At 46.7% G+C, this 21,885-nt stretch overlaps 1 protein-coding gene across 1 annotated transcript in view; it reads left to right on the top strand.

Moving 5' to 3' along the window:
• The first annotated feature begins 1,627 nt into the window (after positions 1 to 1,627).
• Positions 1,628 to 21,885, top strand: part of LOC137301252 (uncharacterized) — a 30,029-nt gene continuing 9,771 nt past the window's right edge. The window contains exons 1-11 of the mRNA XM_067970712.1: positions 1,628 to 1,649; positions 4,808 to 4,861; positions 6,679 to 6,702; positions 8,324 to 8,344; positions 9,415 to 9,489; positions 9,588 to 9,624; positions 11,016 to 11,065; positions 11,328 to 11,347; positions 13,098 to 13,149; positions 15,162 to 15,309; positions 18,098 to 18,184. Coding sequence (XP_067826813.1) covers positions 1,643 to 1,649; positions 4,808 to 4,861; positions 6,679 to 6,702; positions 8,324 to 8,344; positions 9,415 to 9,489; positions 9,588 to 9,624; positions 11,016 to 11,065; positions 11,328 to 11,347; positions 13,098 to 13,149; positions 15,162 to 15,309; positions 18,098 to 18,184 — 575 coding nt within the window. The 5' untranslated portion in view covers positions 1,628 to 1,642. The remainder of the gene's footprint in view (positions 1,650 to 4,807; positions 4,862 to 6,678; positions 6,703 to 8,323; positions 8,345 to 9,414; positions 9,490 to 9,587; positions 9,625 to 11,015; positions 11,066 to 11,327; positions 11,348 to 13,097; positions 13,150 to 15,161; positions 15,310 to 18,097; positions 18,185 to 21,885) is intronic.

The following is a 21,885-nucleotide window of genomic DNA, read 5'->3' as shown; positions in this document are numbered from 1 at the left end:
CAGCTGCCTGGGGTCTAACCTCTGGAATTCCCTCCTTAAACCTCTCCACCTTTCTACCTTCAAGATGCTCCTTAAAACCTACCTCCTTGACCAAGCGTTTGGTCACCTGCCCTAATATCTCCTTCCTTGAGTAGAATGGGCCTATACTCTCTGGATCAAAAGCAAAATACTGCGGATGCTGGAAATCTGAAATAAAAACAGAAAATGCTGGAGAAGCTCAGCAAGTGAGGCAGCGTCCGTGGAGAAAGAAACAGAGTTAACGTTTCAGGTCGAAGAACTTTCGTCAGAACTGGAAGATGTTGAAAGAGTTAAAGTTTTTAAGCAAGTACAGAGCCAGGGAAAGTGGGGGAGGGAGGGGAGGAAAGAACAAAAGGGAAGGTCTGTGATAGGGTAGCGGGCAAGAGAGATTAAATGACAAAAGGGATGATGGTGCAAAGCAAGGAAGGTGATAGTGGGACAGGTTAAGAAACAAAAGATTGATTAGGAGTAGCTGTAACTGGCAACAGCAGAACCATTACCAGCACTAGCTGACCGAAAAAATGGGAGCAGTGGTTCTGATCTGAAGTTATTGAAATCAGTGTTGAGTCCGGAAGGTTGTAAAGTGCCTAATTGAAAGATGAGGTGTTGTTCCTCGAGCTTCCACTGAGCTTCATTGGAACAGTGTAAGAGGCCGAGGACAGAGAGGTCAAAGTGGGAGTGGGACGGGGAATTAAAATGGCAAGCAGCCGACAGGTCAGGTTCACGCTTGCGGACAGAGCGAAGGTGTTCAGCAAAGCGATCACCCAATCTGCGTTTGGTCTCCCCAATGTACAGGAGACCGCATTGTGTGCAGCGGATACAGTATACTAAATTGAAAGCAGTACAAGTAAACCGCTGTTTCACCTGGAAGGAGTGTCTGGGGCCCTGGACGGTGGGAAGGGAGGAGGTGAAAGGGCAGGTGTTGCATCTCCTGCGCCCGCACGGGAAGGTGCCGTGGGAGGACAACGGGTGTTGAGGGTCATGGAAGAGTGGATCAGGGTGTTGTGGAGGGAGTGGTCCCTTTGGAATGCTGAAAGGGGAAGGGAGGGGAAGATGTGCTTGGTGGTGGGGTCGTGCTGGAGGTGATGGAAATGGCGGAGGATGATACGTTGAATGTGGAGGCTGGTGGGGTGGAAGGTGAGGACATAGGGGACCCTATCATGGTTCTGGGAGGGTGGGGAAGGGTGAGGGCAGAAGTGCGGGAAATGGGGTGGACACGGTCGAGGGCCCTGTCAGCTACAGTGGAGGGGAATCCTCGGTTGAGGATAAAGGAAGACATATCGGAAGCACTGGTGCGGAAGGTGGTATCGTCAGAACAGATGCGATGGAGACGGAGAAATTGGGAGAAGGGAATCGAGTCCTTACAGGAAGCAGGGTGGGATGAAGTGTAATCAAGGTAGCTGTGGGAGTCGGTGGGCTTATAATAAATATTGGTTGACAGCCTATCTCCAGAAATGTAGATAGAGAAGTCGAGGAAGGGAAGAGTCGGAGAGTCTTCCAGCTCTGATGAAAGGTCTTTGACCTAAAACGTTAACTCTGTTTCTTTCTCCACAGACGCTGCCTCACTTGCTGAGCTTCTCCAGCATTTTCTGTTTTTATTTTATACTCTCTGGAGTTTAGAAGAATGAGAGGTGATCTCACTGAAACATATAACATTCTAAGGGGGCTTAACAGGGTAGATGCTGAGAGGTTGTTTCCCCTGGCTGGAGAGTCTAGAACTAGGAGGCATAGTCTCAGGATAAGGGGTCGGCCAGTTAAAACTGAGATGAGGAGGAATTTCTTCACTCAGAGGGTTGTGAATCTTTGGAATTCTCTACCCCAGAGGGCTGTGGATGCTCAGTTGTTGAGTGTGTTCAAGGCTGAGATCGATAGATTTTTGTGCTCTAGGGGAATCAAGGGATGTGGGGATCGGGCGGGAAAGTGGAATTGAGGTTGAAGATCAGCCATGATCTTATTGAATGGCGGAGCAGGCTCGAGGGGCCGTGTGGCCTAGTCCTGCTCCTATTTCTTATGTCCTTATGTTTGGCTCAGTGTCAATTTTTGTCTGATTGCGCTCCTGTGAAGCGCCTTGTGACGTTTTACTACGCTAAAGGCACTATATAAATGCAGACTGTCGTTGAATTTTCAGCTAACTCTGGTGACACAGCATCCAACATCTCCTCTCCCTACACCCTCAGGCACCTCATCCAATTGGCCAATACACATGTGTGAACCTGAACGGTAAGTGGCGGCAGGTTTTAGACAATCGCAGCCAACCCTGGTCCCCCATCAACTTTTGGATAAGACGTTAAACCGAGGCCCCGTTTGTCCTCTCAAGGGAACATAAAAGATCCCATAGCACTATTCGAAGATGAGCAGGAGGAGTTCTCCCCGGTGTCCTGGCCAATATTTATCCCTCAACCAACATCAATAAAACAGATGATCTGGTCATTATCACATTACTGTTTGTGGGATCTTGCTGTGCGCAAATTGGCTGCTGCGTTTCCTACATTACAACGGTGACCACACTTCAAAAGTACTTCATTGGCTGTGAAGCACTTTGGGACGTCCTGAGATTGTGAAAGGCGCGAAATAAATGCGACTCCTTTCTTCGTTCCTTCACCGCACTGGATTGCAGTCAGGAGTGGGATCCCTGTCTCATTTTATTCCCCAGGATTGTAGCACCCATACTGGCTGAGATCAGCAAACTCGCCCCACCTTTGAGGCCTGTGCTGAGGGGCGGGGGGTGGGGGTAGGGGTAGAGGGGGTTGCGGAATCAAACTATGAACCTTCCTGGTTTGTACAGGCCAGTGACTCACTGCAAGAACCCACTGAGCCGCAGTGAGGAGCTGATGAGCTGTCTCTCGACCTTGTGCCTGGCTTTGATTCCCAGCTCATTGTCTTTTTACTCTGACTTTCATTATCTGCAGGTTCGTACTGGCTCTGTGCCAACAGGTTGGATGCCAGTTGCTCGATGTTATTGACCAGTCACAGGCACTAATACGTGAAATGTTTCGCTGAACAGATTGGGTTAAGACAGTCTGACCTAGTTTAGCAATTGCCCAGCGGGCAGAAATACGAGCTGTTGGCAACGAAGTTACAAGAGTTTAGTTTTTCATTTAAATTTCAGAGATTAATCATTAATTTTTCCATGCTTTTTAAATGCTTCACATTTTTAAACGTGAATATAATTTTTTTCCCCAGTACTTTTTCACAGCCTCACGATGTCCCAAAGCGCATCGCAGTTAATGAAGTACTTTTGAAGTGTAGTCACTGTTGTAATGTAGGGAAACGCGTCGGCCGATTTGCGTTCAGCAAAGTCCCACAAACAGCAATGTGATAACGCCCAGATAATCTGTTTTTGGTGGGGTTGATTGAGGGATGAATTTTGACCGAGACTGAGGAGAACTCCCCAGCTCCTCTTCAAACACTGCCAGCTCAGCGGGCTGCCCGGGCCTCGATTTAACGTCCAATCCAAAATGACGGGATCTTTGACCGCTCAGGACTCCCTCGGTGCTGCACTGGAACGTCAGCCTGGGATAACTTTTGTTTGCTGTCTGCCGGTGCCCTCCTCTCCCCTCCTCAAGGTGCTGACTCATTGCTGCACGATGATTCTGTGGGACATCAGCCTGCCGTCTGGAGCCTCCCCCAAGGGGCCACTCTTAATCTGTCAGCCTAGACGATGAGTGTCGGCTGGCTTCCTGTCCGTGATCCCAGTTCTGTCCTCACCCCAACGCCCGCTTTCCTGCGGGAGCCGGTGACCAGGGGCAGACGACTGGCTCATTTTGCCCATTGCAGCATTCCCTGCTGCCACTGCAGCTGATACCAGCCAACTCCACTCTCTGGAGCCTTTCGGACTAGATATTTCAGTACCACACAGTCCATTCTTTTATCCACTGAGCCATTCAGGGGGAACCCTTTTCCAGTGTGTTTGACACAGCAACATTAGCAACAGATATATTTTAAGTGGAAATCCAGATTTGATCACAGTTAAATTGAAGGATTATTTGCCAATCAGAAGTCAAGTGGGAGGTAGGGTTGCCAACTCTGGTTGGTTGTATTCCTGGAGGTTTCATCACATGACTTCCTGCCTCCAACCGCCCCGCCCCCACACTCCCGCTATTGGTCGTCCAACACGTCCACCCTCACGGGGCACCGCCTTCTCCCGGCCAATCGGAAAGCAAATAGACTCTTCATTACCTGATTGGATGATTTTTGACTGTCAGTCAAACAGCCTTTTTATCCCATCTCGGATATTTTTATAATTAATAATCAAGTGTTGAATGAAAATGTTTTTTAATAGCACAAATTTTTCTCCCGGGTTTTGCTCGCAGCGGTGTCCTGGAGATTAATCTTCAATTCCTGGAGACTCCAGGCCAATCCTGGAGGGTTGGCAACCCGAGTGGGAGTTTGTGCATTAGGAGGAGGGGATACACTGAGCCAATAGATAAACACATGAGGGAGAAAGGAATAGAAGGATATGTTGATAGGGAGGGAGGAGGCTTGTGTGAAGCATAAACACCGGCATAGACCTGATGGGCCGAATGGCCTGTTTCTGTGTTGTAAAATTCTAATAAATCTACCCGGTGTCACAGGATGAGGATCTGAGCTGGTGTCTTACATCCCCAGTAATTGGCCCATATCCCCAAGACACCTCTGTTCCTACTGGGTGTTGGTCAGCAAGAGATGGGCAGAAGCTTCTAGAACTCCAGACCATTCTACAGCCTCGGCCTGAAATTTTGGTTCAGGCAGATTTACCTGTTCTAGGCATTCTTTACATTTAAAACTCAATGTTTTACTTTATTTCTAGACACCATGGAAGCGCGGATGTTTGTACTGAGCTGCGTGCTGGTTCACCTGGCTGGTAAGTGATGTCTGTACTGAGCTGCAGGCTGTAAAGCCTCCACACCAATTGGTCATTGTCACCGGGATTGTCACCTCTTGCCCGTTCAATAACCGGGGGCTGGGGGGGAGGGGTTCCATGTGCAAAAAGAGGTCCTCAAACAAATGCAGAAGAAGTCTCCTAGCACATAAAGGACTGGACAGTGTTCCACTCACACATGCTGACAGCTCTGTAATCACCGTCCGGGTTTCATTCCACGAAATTACTACATGTCCATCCCTGTAAACTGAAATGTCACATTCAGAACCAAATGGTGGGCACCTGAACTCTGTATTACAGTGAGGGGTGTGGGGTAGATCAGTGTTACGGTGAGGGGTGTGGGGTATATCAGTGTTACGGTGAGGGGGGTGGGGTATATCAGTGTTACGGTGAGGGGTGCGGGGTATATCAGTGTTACGGTGAGGCGTGTGGGGTATATCAGTGTTACGGTGAGGGGTGTGGGGTATATCAGTGTTACGGTGAGGGGTGTGGGGTATATCAGTGTTACGGTGAGGAGTGTGGGGTATATCAGTGTTACGGTGAGGGGTGTGGGGTATATCAGTGTTACGGTGAGGGGTGTGGGGTATATCAGTGTTACGGTGAGGGGTGTGGGGTATATCAGTGTTACGGTGAGGGGCGTGGGGTAGATCAGTGTTATGGTGAGGGGTGTGGGGATATCAGTGTTACGGTGAGGGGTGTGGGGTATATCAGTGTTACGGTGAGGGATGCGGGGTATATCAGTGTTACGGTGAGGGGTGTGGGGTATATCAGTGTTACGGTGAGGGGTGTGGGGTATATCAGTGTTACGGTGAGGGGTGTGGGGTATATCAGTGTTACGGTGAGGGGTGTGGGGTATATCGGAGTGTTATGGTGAGAAGTGCGGAGTATATCAGAGTATTACAGTGAGAGGTTTGGGGTGTGCGTGAGAGAGAGTATTGTGTCTTGTTCCTATGTGTCGGTGTATAAATGAAATTCCACACTGTCACAGACAGTAAGATTATCCAAATTGCAATTTTGATCTGTTGACGTGGTTTCTGTTCATTTTGCTGTGTCAAATTATAGCATCTCTGTGCCTCGCTGTTTCTCTGTGAGACTTTGCATCCCTCTCTGTCTACGTTTCTCCGTCTCCAACTCCCTGTCACTCTGTGTCATTACAATTTGAGCCACACTCAACAGTTGTGGGTTTCTGTCATTGGGAATACGCTGATTTTAGATAAAGATGTGTGTATTGTGTGTGCATTATATGGGGTATCTTGCAGATGAGTGTGTCCCTCTATATATATATATATATATATATATATATATATAGACCTCTCTCTCTCTCTGTCCCTCTATCGCTCTATGTCTCTACCTCTCTTTGTCTCTCTGGTACACTATCGCTTCTGTTTGAATCACATGGTACAGTGTTAGGTGTTCCCCATCAGAAAAATTACCTCTCAGCTCTGCTAATGATCTGATCCCAATGTAAGTATCCTGTGTACGTTATATACTAACACACCGAGAGATGGTGACTACCTCTCCGTACAATGCTGTATCTCTTGTATAATATCAATCACCACAGATTGAATCATGTGGTACAGTCGTGGACTTCTTCTAGAAAGCGCTCATCTCTACAACAGATTCCATCTAAATGTAAGTATTCTGTGTAAGTTGCGTAGAATAATACTTGTAGATTATGTCTTTTTTATTCAATTTCTATTGAGGATTCTATCAGAAACTTGAGTTCTCTTGTACTGAGTTCAGGAATCTGTGTAGAATTTTATTGTTGATTACTCACAATTCTTTCCATTCCTTTACAGTTGCTGGAAATTCTACTAACATGGGTAAGCTTCTTCCATTACCGTCTGTCTACGTTCTCCCAATACATTTCACGCCATCGTAATTTGAACTTGGGGGAAGGGGAAACTTTATTGCCTGATTGGTTCCTATGATGACATGTGTCTGTTAAATATGTAATAATGAGGTAATATCCCTTTAAGCAGCTTGTGGTGAGATAATATCCCATTAGGTCGACCGTCTCCTCCCACTTTAATGCTGATTCGTTGCTTGTTCCTATCTCTTGGAGACCAGCCAGTAGAAATTTCATAAACATAGGCAGTTTTCATTATAGATGAAAGCATAGGAATTTATAATGGCATTATAAAAATAAGGGCACAATGGATGACGTTAAAATGAGGACTGAATTACATCTGCGTGCCCTGGTTCACTGATTATCCATCCTCTAGCCCCACGTACACTTGGTCTCAATTTCCTGTGGGCGACATCATGGTAGATTGTCTAGTACTATATTAAATGTTGACTGGTTTGGGGTTTAACTTTGAGTTATTGGTGAACATCATCCAGGAGAAACCAAGATTTGAGAAGGAACTGGATTAACACACGGACAATCCATTGACATATCCTGGGCTCACAGTCATCCCCTTTAATCATCGGGCTCAGTGGCTCCTCACAGACTGACGTAAAATAAGAAAAAGATGCAAGTTCATCAAAATTTGTTTTGGTTTGGCTGTAGACATAGAAAAAAAAGGCGAATTAGGGAAGTCGGTTCGGAGGAGGGACGGAGTACAGATCTGAAAAGGCTGTACTCTTGCTGTGTAATATTTTGGTCATAATCCACCTAGGATCCTGTGTGCTGCTCTAGGCACCTAACTACACGGAGGATATTATCACCCCGGAGAGGAGAGGGGGGAGCAACAGAGATGATTCCGCATGTCAGAAATTTTTGAGTGAAGGTTCAGGAAGCTGGGCTTGAGGAGACTTCAAACTGATCTATTCAAAGTTTTCAAGATCACGAAGGGAATCAGCAAACTTGATTCAGGCAAATTGTTCCCCGTAGGGAAAGAATCCAATCAAGTGTAGCAGACAAGACTTAAAAATGAGGAGGTTAGGAGTCAGAAGGGAAGTCGGGGGAACTTTTTTTTAGGCAAACTGTAATAGAGATGTGGAATAAGTCACCAGCCGTTGCAGTAGACCATCTGAATGACTCAAGAGACCGTTGGATGCAGCTGTGAAGAGGGATAGAATTGAGGGATTTGATGAAAAGGTGGGTAGGTGGGGTTGAGGGATATGGGGTGAAGGTGGATCAATGGGCCAGCGGGATTAGGTGGGTAGTTACGATTGAGATCCACCAAAGAGGGATGGGCGAATGGGCTTGGAGGATGGGTGTATGGAGGTGGGGGATGGGCATGTGGGGGATGGGCGGGTGGGGGATGGGCATGTGGAGGTTTGGGGATGACTGATGGGGGTGGGGGCTTGGGGATGGGCATGGGGGTTTGGGGATGGGTGTTGGGCGAGGGATGGGCATGTTGAGTATGGTGTTCTTCACCACTTCTAAAAGTGCTTCTGTTTTCCTGTGACCTGGCGATGTTTATTTAAGCATGTTGCTACTGCTATAAAAACATAGTGACATTTTCATATTCTGTTCCCCACGTTCTACACCTGAAGAGAAGGATCAGTTTTATTATGGTGAGTGACTCAATTTAGTTGTTCTTAATTTTTCCAATTAACGAGAATCATTAGTTTTTTTACATTCTGTCCCCCTGGTTTTCTGCACCTGGGCAACTTCTCAGTCACTGTCTCTAATGATCGATTCCAGTAACTTCCCTACAATTGATGTTAAACTGATGGGTCTGTAGTTACCCGGTTTCTCTCTCCCTCCCTTCTTAAATAATGAAGTGGCATTTGCAGTTTTCCAACCCAAAGGCACAATTCCTGAATCTAGAGGATTGTGGAAAATTATGACTAATGCATCTGAAATTTCCCCATCTGTTTCTGGGCTGGAGACTATCAGGTTTGGACACAATCCAACAGGGGTCCGAGGATCGTTCGGCAATAGAAATCCTGGCTGACTTTCCTCCTGAGTCAAGACATTGACCCCAGTTATGCCACCCCTGCCACTGCCTCAACAGAGATTAGCTAACTCTGGGGATTAAACCTTCTCAGCCTGTGAGGCTCACTACCACAGAGGGCAGTGAATTTACTAAAATGCCACAGAGGGAGTTGTTTTACATCGAGTTACATCGAAATTACAGCACAGAAACAGGCCATTCGGCCCAACTGGTCTATGCTGGTGTTTATGCTCCACATGAGCCTCCTCCCTCTCCTAATTCATCTCACCCTATCAGCATGTCCTTCTATTCCTTTCTCCCTCATATACTTATCGAGCTTCCCCTTAAATGCATCTATGCTATTCGCCTCAACTACTCCTTGTGGTAGCGAGTTCCACATTCTAACCACTCTCTGGGTAAAGAAGTTTCTCCTGAATTCCCTATGGGATTTATTAGCGACTATTTGATATTTATGGCCCCCTAGTTTTGGACTCCCCCACAAATGGAAACACTTTCTCTACGTCTACCCCATCAAACCCTTTCATTATCTTAAAGACTTCTATTAGGTCACCCCATTTTATCCTTCATATATGTTCTCAATGCACTAACACACACTGTCAGAAAGAGAGATCTCCTGCAGTTTAATCCAATCTCACCAGGATTCACTAGTTATGGAGTCTAGTAATAAATGTGATGGTCTATTTGCAGATTACAAGACTCTGCGGATCGGAGGCCTGGTGTTTGCTATAATACTCTTTACTCTTGGCATCCTGCTGATCTTGAGTGAGTAGACCCGCTGATTACACTAGCCCTGTTGCTAATCCGTGCAGTGTTACCCTTTGTATTGCCCCCCCCCTTCTAATTCCTGTCGTTTCTTGCAGGTCGAAAGTGCCGTTGCAGCTTCAATCAGAAAGCCAGGTAAATGGCATGGAACAGACGGGAGGACCCAGAGCTGAGAAAAGGAGGACAGGCAGCTTAGAGTCAGAGGGCAGCACTTGTGCAGAGTCTCTCAATCAAACGCAGACACAGCCAGCTCTCTGACCACCCGTTCATTGTTTTTGATTGTTTATGTACACAGTGCAACTATTTCCTCTGGTGGGGGGAGTCCAGAACAAGGGGGAATAATCGTAAAATTAGAGCTAGGTCATTTAGGAGTGAAATCAGGAAGCACTTCTTCACACAAAGGGTAGTGGAAATCTGGAAAACTCTCTTCCCCAAAATGCTGTAGATGCTGGGGGACAATTGGAGCTTCCAAGACTGAGATCTATCTTTAGGTAAGGGTAATAAGAGATATGAAGCAAAGGCGGGTAAATGGAGTTGTGGTACAGATCAGACATGGTCTAATTGAATGGTGGGACAAGCTTGAGAGGCTGAATGGCCTCCTCCTGTTCCTATGTAACGGTGTCTTTTCATTTTCCTTTCCAGGAAATGAATGGAAACACTATTGTCCCTGAGATATAATGATGTCTGATGTGAGATTAAGGGGTCAAAAGCATTCATCCAAAACATTCAATTTGTTTCTGCATTGCAACTAATTCCCAGCTCTATCGTTGGTTTCGTTTGCTCCTCTACTTACTCCTGGCAGAAGTGTTTGGGACAGTGTAGAGGGCACTTTACTCTGTATCTAACCCGTGCTGTACCTGCCCTGGGAGTGTTTGATGGGACAGTGTAGAGGGCACTTTACTCTGTATCTAACCCGTGATGTACCTGCCCTGAGAGTGTTTGATGGGACAGTGTAGAGGGCACTTTACTCTGTATCTAACCCGTGCTGTACCTGCCCTGGGAGTGTTTGATGGGACAGTGTAGAGGGAGCTTTACTCTGTATCTAACCCACACTGTACCTTCCCTGGGAGTGTTTGACGGGACAGTGTAGAGGGAGCTTTACTCTGTATCTAACCCACACTGTACCTGCCCTGGGAGTGTTTGACGGGACAGTGTAGAGGGAGCTTTACTCTGTATCTAACCCACACTGTACCTGCCCTGAGAGTGTTTGATGGGACAGTGTAGAGGGAGCTTTACTCTGTATCTAACCCACACTGTACCTGCCCTGGGAGTGTTTGACGGGACAGTGTAGAGGGAGCTTTACTCTGTATCTAACCCGTGCTGTACCTGCCCTTGGAGTGTTTGATGGGTCATTGTAGAGGGAGCTTTACTCTGTATCTAACCCTACTGCACCTGTTGTGGGAGCGATCATTGCTTACACTGACAGCCTTCATAAATGCAACAAGTAAATAAATTTTAAGAAACACGATAAATCCAGAGTCCCTCTCATGTGTCCTGATACCCTTTTGCATTTCTTTTTTTTTCAGATCTCCCGGTGATGAGGAGACCCAGGGAGAAACCCTGATCACCAACAAAGGTGAGATAGACATACCCGTGTCGGGTAGTGAGACGCAAACCCTGGAGTCACTCAAGAGACACGAGCTGTGATGAGGGGACCGTACATTCCTCCCTGGGATAGATGAACTCAGATTGGCCAAATGACCTTCCCCTTCAGGAAGGCCATTTGTTGCAAGTTTCAGTTTTTGCATACGAACAATGACGGACAGGAAAAGACCGATCTTGACCCCGTTGTCATGGCACCACGTTTAATGCTGTTGTTTCTCTCTTTCTGTTCACAGCAACGGAAGCAGCAGCCAAGGCGGAGAACTAATGAGGACCAATTACGTAAGAGCCATACTGTCTGCCTGTTGTCCCCCTCACACCGTTTGACACCATCTTATCCCCAGGAAGACTCTTGTTCAGCCGGCAGAGTTTTCCGTGGCTCTGTTTGGGGTCGAACGGGTGATCAGCCGCGTTCTGTCCACCATCGTGAGCCACCAAGAGGTGACATGATTCCCTGCACAACCGCCAAGCCAGGCGAGGTTGGCAGTAGATGCAAATCAGATCAAAAATAGAAGCAAGAACTTGCATTAATATCGCTCCTATCATGACCTCCCAAAGCTCTTTACAGCCAATGATGTACTTTTCAAGTGTTATTAAATTCCTTGGGAAATCTAACCCAGAAGTGTATATAATTTAACTGTGTTAAATTTCATGATACGGTGACTGTATATAGATAGGCACAGACAGGTATAAATATCAACTCACTGTTGTAAAGTCAAGCTGCTCTGACACAGTGCCCGATGATAGGTGAGAAAACAGACAATCGGCCCGGATCAGGGAGCAGGTCTGCCGCGTGAACCGGTCAGTGTAAAAATACTCGCTTGTCTCCATGCCCTGACCGTCTGGAGCCTCAATATCGCAGACTGTCAGTACAAGTCAACAGGAGTTGAAGCTGAATTTTCAGCTGTTGGTACTGGTCTGGCTATGGGGAAGGGAAAAGCCTGAGAGGGAGAACACCCTTCCTCGGTATCCAGTTAGGGGTGAGGTGATGGGTAAGGGTTGGCCGTGGCACTGTGGGTAGCACTCTCGTCTCTGGGTCAGAAGGTCGTGGGTTCAAGTCCCACTCCAGAGACTTGAGCACAAAATCTGGGCCGACACTCCAGTGTCACTCCTACTGTCGGGGATGAGATGTTAAACTAAGGCCCTTTCACGTGGATGCAGAAGATGCAATATTTTGAAGACTTAAGAAAGTGGAGGTTAGATCAGCCATCTTAGACCATCCTCTGCATTAGTACAATGTATGAATTGATATTTATACCTGTCTGTACCTACCTATATGGATCATGGAATTTAATACAGTTGAATTATATACACTTCTGGGTTAGACTTCCCAGGGAATTTAATAACCAATGGGAGAAGTTTCATAAAGAAGGTCATAAATGTAAGATAGACACTAATAAATCTAATAAGGAATTCAGGAGAAACTTCTTTACCCAGAGAGTGGTGAGAATGTGGAACTCGCTACCACATGGAGTAGTTGAGGCGAATAGCACAGATGCATTTAAGGGGAAGCTGGATAAACACATGAGGGAGAAAGGAATAGAAGGATATGCTGATAGGGTGAGATGAAGTAGGGTGGGAGGAGGCTCGTGCGGAGCATAAACACCAGCATAGACCAGTTAAGTCGAATGGCCTGTTTCTGTGCTGTAAATTCTATGTAAAGATGGGAGTGAATCGGTCTCTCCTTCCCAGTATAAACTGTACATGTACAGGAGCTGACACCGAGACACAGACTTGCCCTACAGTTCCAGGCAGGACCGACTCACTCCCTTTTGCCTAATGTTGTACTGTCCGTTCAAAGGCCAGGACTCGGGAATGGGACACATGTTATGATACTAGGAGGGACCACCAACAATCAGTGGAACTGCTGCCCAGCCAGGAGGTGACACCTTCAGGGGAGGAACGAGGCAATGGGACAAGGGGAGCGCAAAAAATAATAATAAACAAAGCAAAATCCTACTGTGTAATTATTTTAAGTACCACTTATCTCTGCTTTGTCCTGACAGGAAGAGGTCATTGAGAGACCTGAAGCCATTGAAATTGTTGCCTCTTTGACAGGTTTTTTTGGAGACCTGCTCACAACACTTGCTGCACGGAGACTCGAAGTTTCGATCCGTCTGCTTCCACAGTTCTCGAATTAAAATATATAAATACTGATCTCAGTAAATGACGTAGGAATCTTGTGCTGTACCGTTGGATTGTTGCACTTTGTGTTGGTCGTCACAAAAATGTGGGTGTTTTTGTTAGGTAGTAAGTGGGGGTTGTGTTAGTTTGATATTTTCCAGTGTTGCCAAATTGTACTTCCGTAACGTGTGTGTGTGTGTGTGTGTGTGTGTGTGCGTTCGTGTATATGTGTGTGTGTGTACGTGTTCACGTGTGTGTGTCTGGACAAACGTGAGAGTTTGTGAGGGAGGGTGGAACCCTGCTTACCCTCAGCCCTTCACTATCTGGATTACTGCAGTGATGTCTCTGTGTTCGATAAAGTGTATTTAATATTGATATTGATATATAACAGTACGAATTGGACGCTGTGTGTGTGTGTGTGTGTGTGTGTGTGCGCTTGTTATAAAGTTGCTTCCAATCACAGTCGAGGTGCTGGTGTGAGAAGGGACTACTGTGTAAAAAAAAAATCAATAAATGAGAATGTTAGTAAGTCCCAGACAATAAAGGAAGGAATTACTAAACTGGGATGAATTGACACTTGTTTCTCTAGTTTGCTGCCTGGTTTCGATCATGGGTAGCAGCATTGGTGTAAGCAGAGTTTTCATTCAGTTATGTTTGGATACGGGCTTCCCAGACCAGGCAAAACTACTTCAAATGGTCTCGTTTTCAAATAGGAATTTCACAAAGTTCAAATAGAAACATTAATCTAACGATTCAAATAAAGCAAATGCTAGTCTAGTCAGACAAACTCACGAAAGCACCATGTCCAAGCACTGGTTACGAGTCACTAGTTCACGAGTCTAGCAATAACTTCTTAGGGGAGTGACGTTGGGAGTGGAATGGGGAAAGTGCTGACTGGAGCCCTGCCATGAATCGTGTTTATTAAAATTAATTAATGGGATGTGGGCATTGCTGGCAAGGCCAGCATTTATTGCCCATCCCTAGTTGCCCTGAGAAGTTGATGGTGGGTCTTCTTGAAATGGTTTGATACAACTACATAACTGCAAGTCTTTTTTTTTTCTTTCTAACTGAGTGGCTTGCTAGGCCATTTCAGAGGGCAGTTAAGAGTCAACCGCGTTAATGTGGGACTGGAGTCACATATAGGCCCAGACCAGGTAAGGGTGGCAGGTTTCCTTCCCTAAAGGGCATGAGTGAACCAGTTGGGTTTTTTTCCGACACTCCCCACAGTTTCATCGTGATGGGGTTGGGGCCCCGATGGTTTCTAATTTCCATTAACAACCTGGATCCAGAGGATCAATGCAAACTGGTCAAATTTGTAAATCATTTGTGAGGAAACTGGATCTGAGGAGGTAGTTAGAGGGCCTACTGAATGAGTTAAAATAGTGTCACGGAACAGGGTGTGGAATGTAGCAGATAAAACATGATATGAACAAGTGTTGTTCACCGGAAGTAAAAATGGGCAAAATAGGGTTCATGGGGTCAAAATATCTACAGGTGAAATTTAAAGAGTTCTGAAGCTTTCAGTAGATTCAACAGTCAACATTGTCCCATCACTGCCAATGGAATATTGCTCTATATAGTTGGATGAAGCCATGCTGGGGAGAGTTTACCTGAGGTCATTTCCCAGTTATATTCCGGTCCAAACTTGTCCCAAGCGATGGGTAATCTATAATTAAATGCACAATCATTTACAGAAAGCACTTGTCACAGACTCATTAATAACTCACCCCCTTCAGCAATGCAGAGCAGGTTAATCAGCGTCAGAGTGAGATGGACCCTTGAGTTCCGATGAGGGGGCTCTGTGTGAAACTTGAACCTGTCTTTTCCCCTCTCTCTAGATTCTGACCAACCTGTTCAGAATTTCCAGCACCGTCTGTTTTTAGTTCTATTTTAACTCCCTCCCCTTTGTAAAGGCTCCCAGTCTATGTTTACCCCAGAGTATTGAAACATCACCGACTCCAGCACCGGGAGTTTCTCCCGATCGGTCGACGTAACTTCGGAGGAATCCCCCATTGTATCCGTTGTTTCCGCCAATCCTCCGCCAAAATCGCCGCGGCCGAGGGAAATTCCCGGCATAAAAACAGTTAAAAACAGGTGAAACGATGCGCTCAGCCGGCGGGGGTGTGGGGTGTGGGGTGGGGGAGGTGATGAACGTGCCTGAGAGATGGAGGTCATAATGCTCTGTAACGAGAGTGGAGCCCTCATCACCTGCCATACTGGAGGGAGTGTCCCTGGTGGATTAGTGGTTTTTATTCTTTCTCATGATGTGGGCGTCACTGGCAAGAGCGGCATTTGATGCCCAGTTGCCCTCAGAAGGTGGTGGTGGGCCTTCTTGAACCACTACAGTTATTCTTAGTAGCGGTTTGATACAACTGAGGGGTTTGCTGGGCCACTTCAGAGGGCAGTTTGGAGTCAACCACGTTGGTGTGGGACTGGAGTCACGTATAGACCAGACCGGGTAAGGACGGCAGGTTTCCTTCCCTGACGGACATTAGTGAATCAGTTCGGTTTTTACAACAATCCAAAAGCTTCATGGTCACTTTTACGGCTATCAGATTTTTATTTCCAGATTTTTTTAAATTCAAAAATTCTCCAATTAATCCCATTCCCCCGCTCTTTCCCCGTAGCCCTACAATTTTTTTCCTTTTTAAGTATTTATCCAATTCCCTTTTGAACGTCACTATTGAATCTGCTTCCACCGCCCTTTCAGGCAGCGCATTCCAGATCATCACAACTCGCTGCGTAAAGAAATTCCCCTCATCTCCCCTCTGGTTCTTTTGCCACCTACATAGATAGACTTGTACATAGATAGACTTATACATAGAGTACGGGGACACTTAGGGATGGGAATGAAGAAGAGTACAATGCAAATAACAGAAACTGAATCCGTGCTGGGCTGCGAGGCCGGATTATGTTGGACTGGAGAAGCCTGGTGTGAGGTGGACGTGCACTGAAGCAGTGTCTTGTCCAAGGCTTGTCTCGGGTAATAGGATGACATATAATTGGAGAATGGTTAATAGAGGATCTGCTGTTTATACAGCTGTCTGCATCTCAATTTAGCACAAGAAATGTAGAACGGTGTGCTAAAGGAGTTTAAGTTCGCAGGTGACAGGGAGGCCCGAAGCAGGGCTGCAGACCGAGGTGGCCTTATTGAGTACTTGAATGTGCAGCACTCGATTGAACGCGATGGGACTTGCACAACCATCGTCAGTGGAAACGTCCATTAGCAGAGCCTCACTATTAGTGTCACGTGATGGATGGAACGCCAAATGAGTAACACGGCGTGGACGGGTGGCGTTGAGCCATTAACTGAGAGGACAATGTGCACATCACAGAGGAAAAGCAACAGAGGAGGGTGTGTGAGAAAGGAAGGAGGATGGATACTGGGTGGTCCTGGGTGAGGTAACGTCACCACCCATTCACCACAGAGTAAGGTTTCTCACAGCCCATTATGCTGAGCCATTAACTAAGCCTAATGTTGAGCCATTAACTGAGAGAACAACCATGGGACCATTGGCAGTGTGAATGCACAATATGAAACCATGGGCCGCATATAAAGTTTAAACCCCTGTTCCCATGAATTCACGTAAAACTTACATTGCTGATACCAACAGACCTTGGGGTTCTGATTTGAGGATTTATCCACCAATGAGGCAACAGCACTAAGAACAGCCCGTTCCAAATCTCCAGGCCCACAAAATTCAAACAGGACAAACCAGCAAGTGAGAAATAAATGGGCAAACATCACTGAGATGCTTTGAGGGCAGGTTTGCCAGAAGTAAAGGAGCTGCAATCAATTATCAGACAGGAGCTTCTGTTTTCTTGTGTGAGGCATGTGACCCAAAGCGTTACCTAGACCCAGGCCACGATAATCGACACTCTTCAATGCATCGGTGCTATTCGCCTCAACGACTCCATGTGGCAGTAATAATGTTCCAAAGTGGGTAGATGGTGGATAAGCACACGAGGGAGAGAGGAATGGCTTATATGAAGTAGGGAGGGAGAGAGGAGGCATAGACCAGTTGGGCCGAATGGCCTGTTTCTGTGCTGTAAATTCTATGGAATTATTGGGTCTATTCAAAGTAAATGGAAAGGAGAATCAGGGAGTGTCTGATCCGTTACCGCCCAAGTTGAATTTTACCCCCGAAGTCCCTATGATTCTTGCAGCCCAGCCCAGGGACAAACGTCCGTGCCAAGACACAAGGTTAGAAGTTCATTACGTACAGCCACTCTCCTGACGGGTCAGTTGGTAAAGGAACAGGGAGCTGAGCCACATGGCCCCAAAAAAATCCCAGGTTCAGTTGCCGGTCTGTGTTGAGTAAGCTGATCTCCTCAGGGGCAGCAATGGCGGGGGGGGGCTGTGGGGAGGGGTCTATAACTGGTCTCAGTGTCCTGGGCTAAAGAGAGAAGGATCAAACAGAACTCCCTCCTTGTTTACTATCCTGTGACCCACCCCCACTGGAAAATGTGTGCGGGTGAGGACGGAATCGGGATGGGCAATGATGCCCTCCATGGTCGAATGGCCTCGGTCCCTTGCCCTCACCACCAAAGGCTGCTGACATCGGTAAATCCAGCGCGGGTTCCGCACCGGGGGGAGAATGGGAAATAACAACAAAAAAATTAAATTGGGAGCACGAAGGAGCCAGTGAAGAATTCCTCGGTCTCTGATTAAACGTTTGTTCGAAAACTCCAGACTGGAGGTTAATTATTTGGCTGCTGCGATTTCTGTCCCTGTAGCAACAGAGCAACTCGGGCAGAATTGGATTGTGACGGGAGCCTCCAACACGCACAGCTCACTAACAGCCGCCGTGTGACTGGGGACAAACATTACCCAGCCCATTAATGTTTAATTTATTCTTGTCTCACATTGTCTGACACCCAGCCAGGGTTATAGCCGGAACGTCCACCGCCTCACCAGCTCTCGCTCTCTCTCTCTCCCTCCTGCCTCCTCTCAGCACCATGCCACCTGGTGAGTACAACACACCTTTATTTGTCGGCAGATAACCGCAGACTAATTGTTGAAATCTGTCCGTTTGAAGTTGGGATTTCACTTAATAAGGTCAAGATTATTCGGCAGGGTAGGGATGAGGGAGAGTGGGGAGTGCCCGGGGAAGGGGCGGGAGGGGCGAGTAGCTACTAACCAGATGGTAAATCCACAGCAGACTGGGCGGCATCTGAAAGGGAAAAGACAGATTGAGAAAGGCATCGTGTAATGAAGAGATAGGCATTGTGCAATGAAAGGATAGGTATCTTGTAATGAAGAGATAGGCATTGTGTAATGAAGAGATAGTTATCTTGTAATGAAGAGATAGGCATTGTGTAATGAAGAGATAGGTATCTTGTAATGAAGAGATAAGCATTGTGTAATGAAAGGATAGGCATTGTGTAATGAAGAGATAGGTATCTTGTAATGAAGAGATAGGCATTGTGTAATGAAAGGATAGGCATTGTGTAATGAAAGGATAGGTATCTTGTAATGAAGAGGTAGGTACCCTGTAATGAAGAGGTAGGTACCCTGTAATTTGTTAGGAGTCAATATGTTCTCAGTGGACCAGTTTCAATCACCTAAAGGGGTCGGAAAATAATTTTCCAGATTTTTCCCCCCGAATTGGCCTGGGTTTCATACCTGGTTTGATTGCCTCTCCCAGGTGATTACAGGGCTCTGGGGGCGTGGGGAGTGTCTGAATCACAATGCATGGGGCATCATGACCGTATGGGACAGGCTGGATGGACCAGGCTGGACTTTTCTTGTCCGACACTTACGTACATTCGTATGTTTCAGGTGAGATCCTTCGTCAGAGCAGCATTCTGACACAGGGTCTCCAACTCAAATGTTAACCTGTTGTTTATACCCTAACTCATCACCTCTGTGCTCACTGACCTACATTGGCTCCAGGTCCGATCTGGCAACGCCTCGGTTTTAAAATTTTCATCCTTATTTTCAAATCCCTCCATGGCCCTCGCCCCTCCCCTATCTCTGTAACCTCCTCCAAACCTACAACCCTCCGAGATCTCTGCGCTCCTCCAATTCTGGCCTCTTGCGCATCCCTGATTTTAATCGCTCCACCATTGGCGGCCGTGCCTTCAGCTGCCTAGGCCCTAAGCTCTGGAATTCCCTCCCTAAACCTCTCCACCTCTCTCTCCCCCTTTAAGATGCTCCTTAAAACCTACCTCTTTGACCAAGCTTTTGGTCACCTGTCCTAATATCTCCTTATGTGGCTCAGTGTCAAATTTTGTTTGATAATCGCTCCTGTGAAGTGTCTTGGGACATTAAAGGCGCTATATAAATGCAAGTTGTTGTTTCTCTTTCAGATGTCAACGGATCTGTTATTATTTATTATTGCTGTAGTGTTTGTGGCTTTACTTACCCTGTATTAAAGGGTCCAGGGATCTACGTAATATAGTACGAAGCTCCACTCCCAACTCGGAGCCTCATTGATGGGAGCACAGATTGGAGAATCGGGTGGGAAGATCAGTGTTTGACGATTTTCCAATGATTAAAATTGATTTTAATTTACTCTTAATGGCTTAACCCCCTCACTGCCAAACAGGTGAGTGTTGGGAGGTGTCCTGTATAATTTACATGGTTTTCACAAAAGTACAAAGGTCACCTCAGGGAGTCCTATTAGTGTGAAAAAAAACCCGTGATTCATTAATGTGTCAGCTCTGCTCAATTGGTAATATATTTTAAAATTAATTCTCAGAATGTGGGCGTCGCTGGCGAGGCCGGCATTTATTGCCCATCCCTAGTTGCCCTTGAGAAGGTGGTGGTGGGCCTTCTTCTTGAACTGCTGCAATCTTAGTGTTTTGTTACAACTGAGTGGCTGGCATGGCCACTCCAGGGGGCAGTTAAGAGTGACCCATGTTGGTGTGGGACTGGAGTCACATATTGGTCAGACCAGGTAAGGACAGTGCTGGATCAGTAATCCTGGGACACTCAGTCCTGTTATGTACAGTGCTGGGCTAGTATCCTTGCTCTCTACATCTGACCATAAGAACATAAGAAATAGGAGCAGGAGTAGGCCATACAGCCCCTCGAGCCTGCTCCGCCATTCAATCAGATCATGGCTGATCTTCGACCTCAACTCCACTTTCCCGCCCGATCCCCATATCCCTTGATTCCCCGAGAGTCCAAAAATCTATCGCTCTCTTGAGTATACTCAACAAATCAACATCCACAGCCTTCTGAGGTAGAGAATTCCAAAGATTCACAACCCTCTGAGTGAAGAAATTCCTCCTCATCTCAGTCTTAAATGGCCGACCCCTTATCCTGAGACTATGCCCTCTAATTCTAGACTCACCAGCCATGAGAAACAACCTCTCAGCATGTACCCTGTCAAGCCCCCTCAGAATCCTGTATATTTCAATGGGATCACCTCTCATTCTTCTAAACTCCAGAGAGTCTAGGCCCATTCTACTCAATCTCTCCCCATAGGACAACCCTCTCATCCCAGGAATCAATCCAGACCAATTCTCTCTCTCTCTTTGTTTCTAACCTTTCCTATCCCCAACTGTCTCTTTCAACTTCTAACTACCTCTGTCACCCTCTCCCTCTCTCTGTCTCTGACCGTCTGTCTTTTACTCACTCACTATCTCCATCTGTCTCTAGCTGTCACTCACTATCTCCGACTGTGCCCTTCTTTCATTCTTACTCTCACTATCTCTCATTCTGTGTGCCTCTCTCTGCCTCTCTGTCGCTATCTCTGCTCTCTCTCTCTCTGCCGCTATCTCTGCTCTCTCTCTCTCTGTCGCTATCTCTGCTCTCTCTCTCTCTGCCTCTCTGTCGCTATCTCTGCTCTCTCTCTCTCTGCCTCTCTGTCACTATCTCTGCTCTCTCTCTCTCTGCCTCTCTGTCGCTATCTCTGCTCTCTCTCTCTCTGCCTCTCTGTCGCTATCTCTGCTCTCTCTCTCTGCCTCTCTGTCGCTATCTCTGCTCTCTCTCTCTCTGCCTCTCTGTCGCTATCTCTGCTCTCTCTCTCTCTGCCTCTCTGTCGCTATCTCTGCTCTCTCTCTCTCTGTCTCTCTGTTTCTCTTTGTCAGCTCATAACGCTGCCCTTTCCAGCAAAATTATACAACAGCCAAGTGAGGTCCAGCAACTCCCTCCGAGCACCACGAGTTCCTCCCAACTCTTGCGCCCCGTACCTTCAGCTGTCTAGGCCCTAAGCTCTGGAATTCCCTCCCTAAACCTCTCCGCCTCTCTACCTCTCTCTCCTCCTTTAAGACGCTCCTTAAAATCTACCTCTTGGACCAAGCTTTTGGTCACCTGTCCTAATATCTCAGTATGTGGCTCGGTGTCAAATTTTGTTTGATAATCGCTCCAGTGAAGGGCCTTGGGACGTTTTACTATGTTAAAGGCGCTGTATAAATGCAAGCTGTTGTTGTTAATGGGATGTGTGACTCAACACATGGAATAACTTTTGAGGTCGACTAATGGAGCCAAAATCCCTGGGCTGGTTTGGACCAAATGACAGTCCTAATCCGTATCTACCCTGTGATCTCCCATTTCAAAAGTTCACTGGCTCAAACTTACCAGAGCCCATCGATCTCAAAAAGACTTGTTGGCTAAACCAAAGCTGTAAATTAGTTGTTTAAGTGTTCTTAAAATAAATTTAAAAAGGAATCTACTGGACACCCAGTCTGAGCCCAGAGTCAGAGGTCGGAGGGCAGGCA

The sequence above is a fragment of the Heptranchias perlo genome, chromosome 33, assembly GCF_035084215.1.
Source record: "Heptranchias perlo isolate sHepPer1 chromosome 33, sHepPer1.hap1, whole genome shotgun sequence".
Classification (NCBI taxonomy): domain Eukaryota; kingdom Metazoa; phylum Chordata; class Chondrichthyes; order Hexanchiformes; family Hexanchidae; genus Heptranchias; species Heptranchias perlo.
Note: the sequence above shows the minus strand (reverse complement) of the source record. Positions and strands in the feature narration are given on the sequence as shown.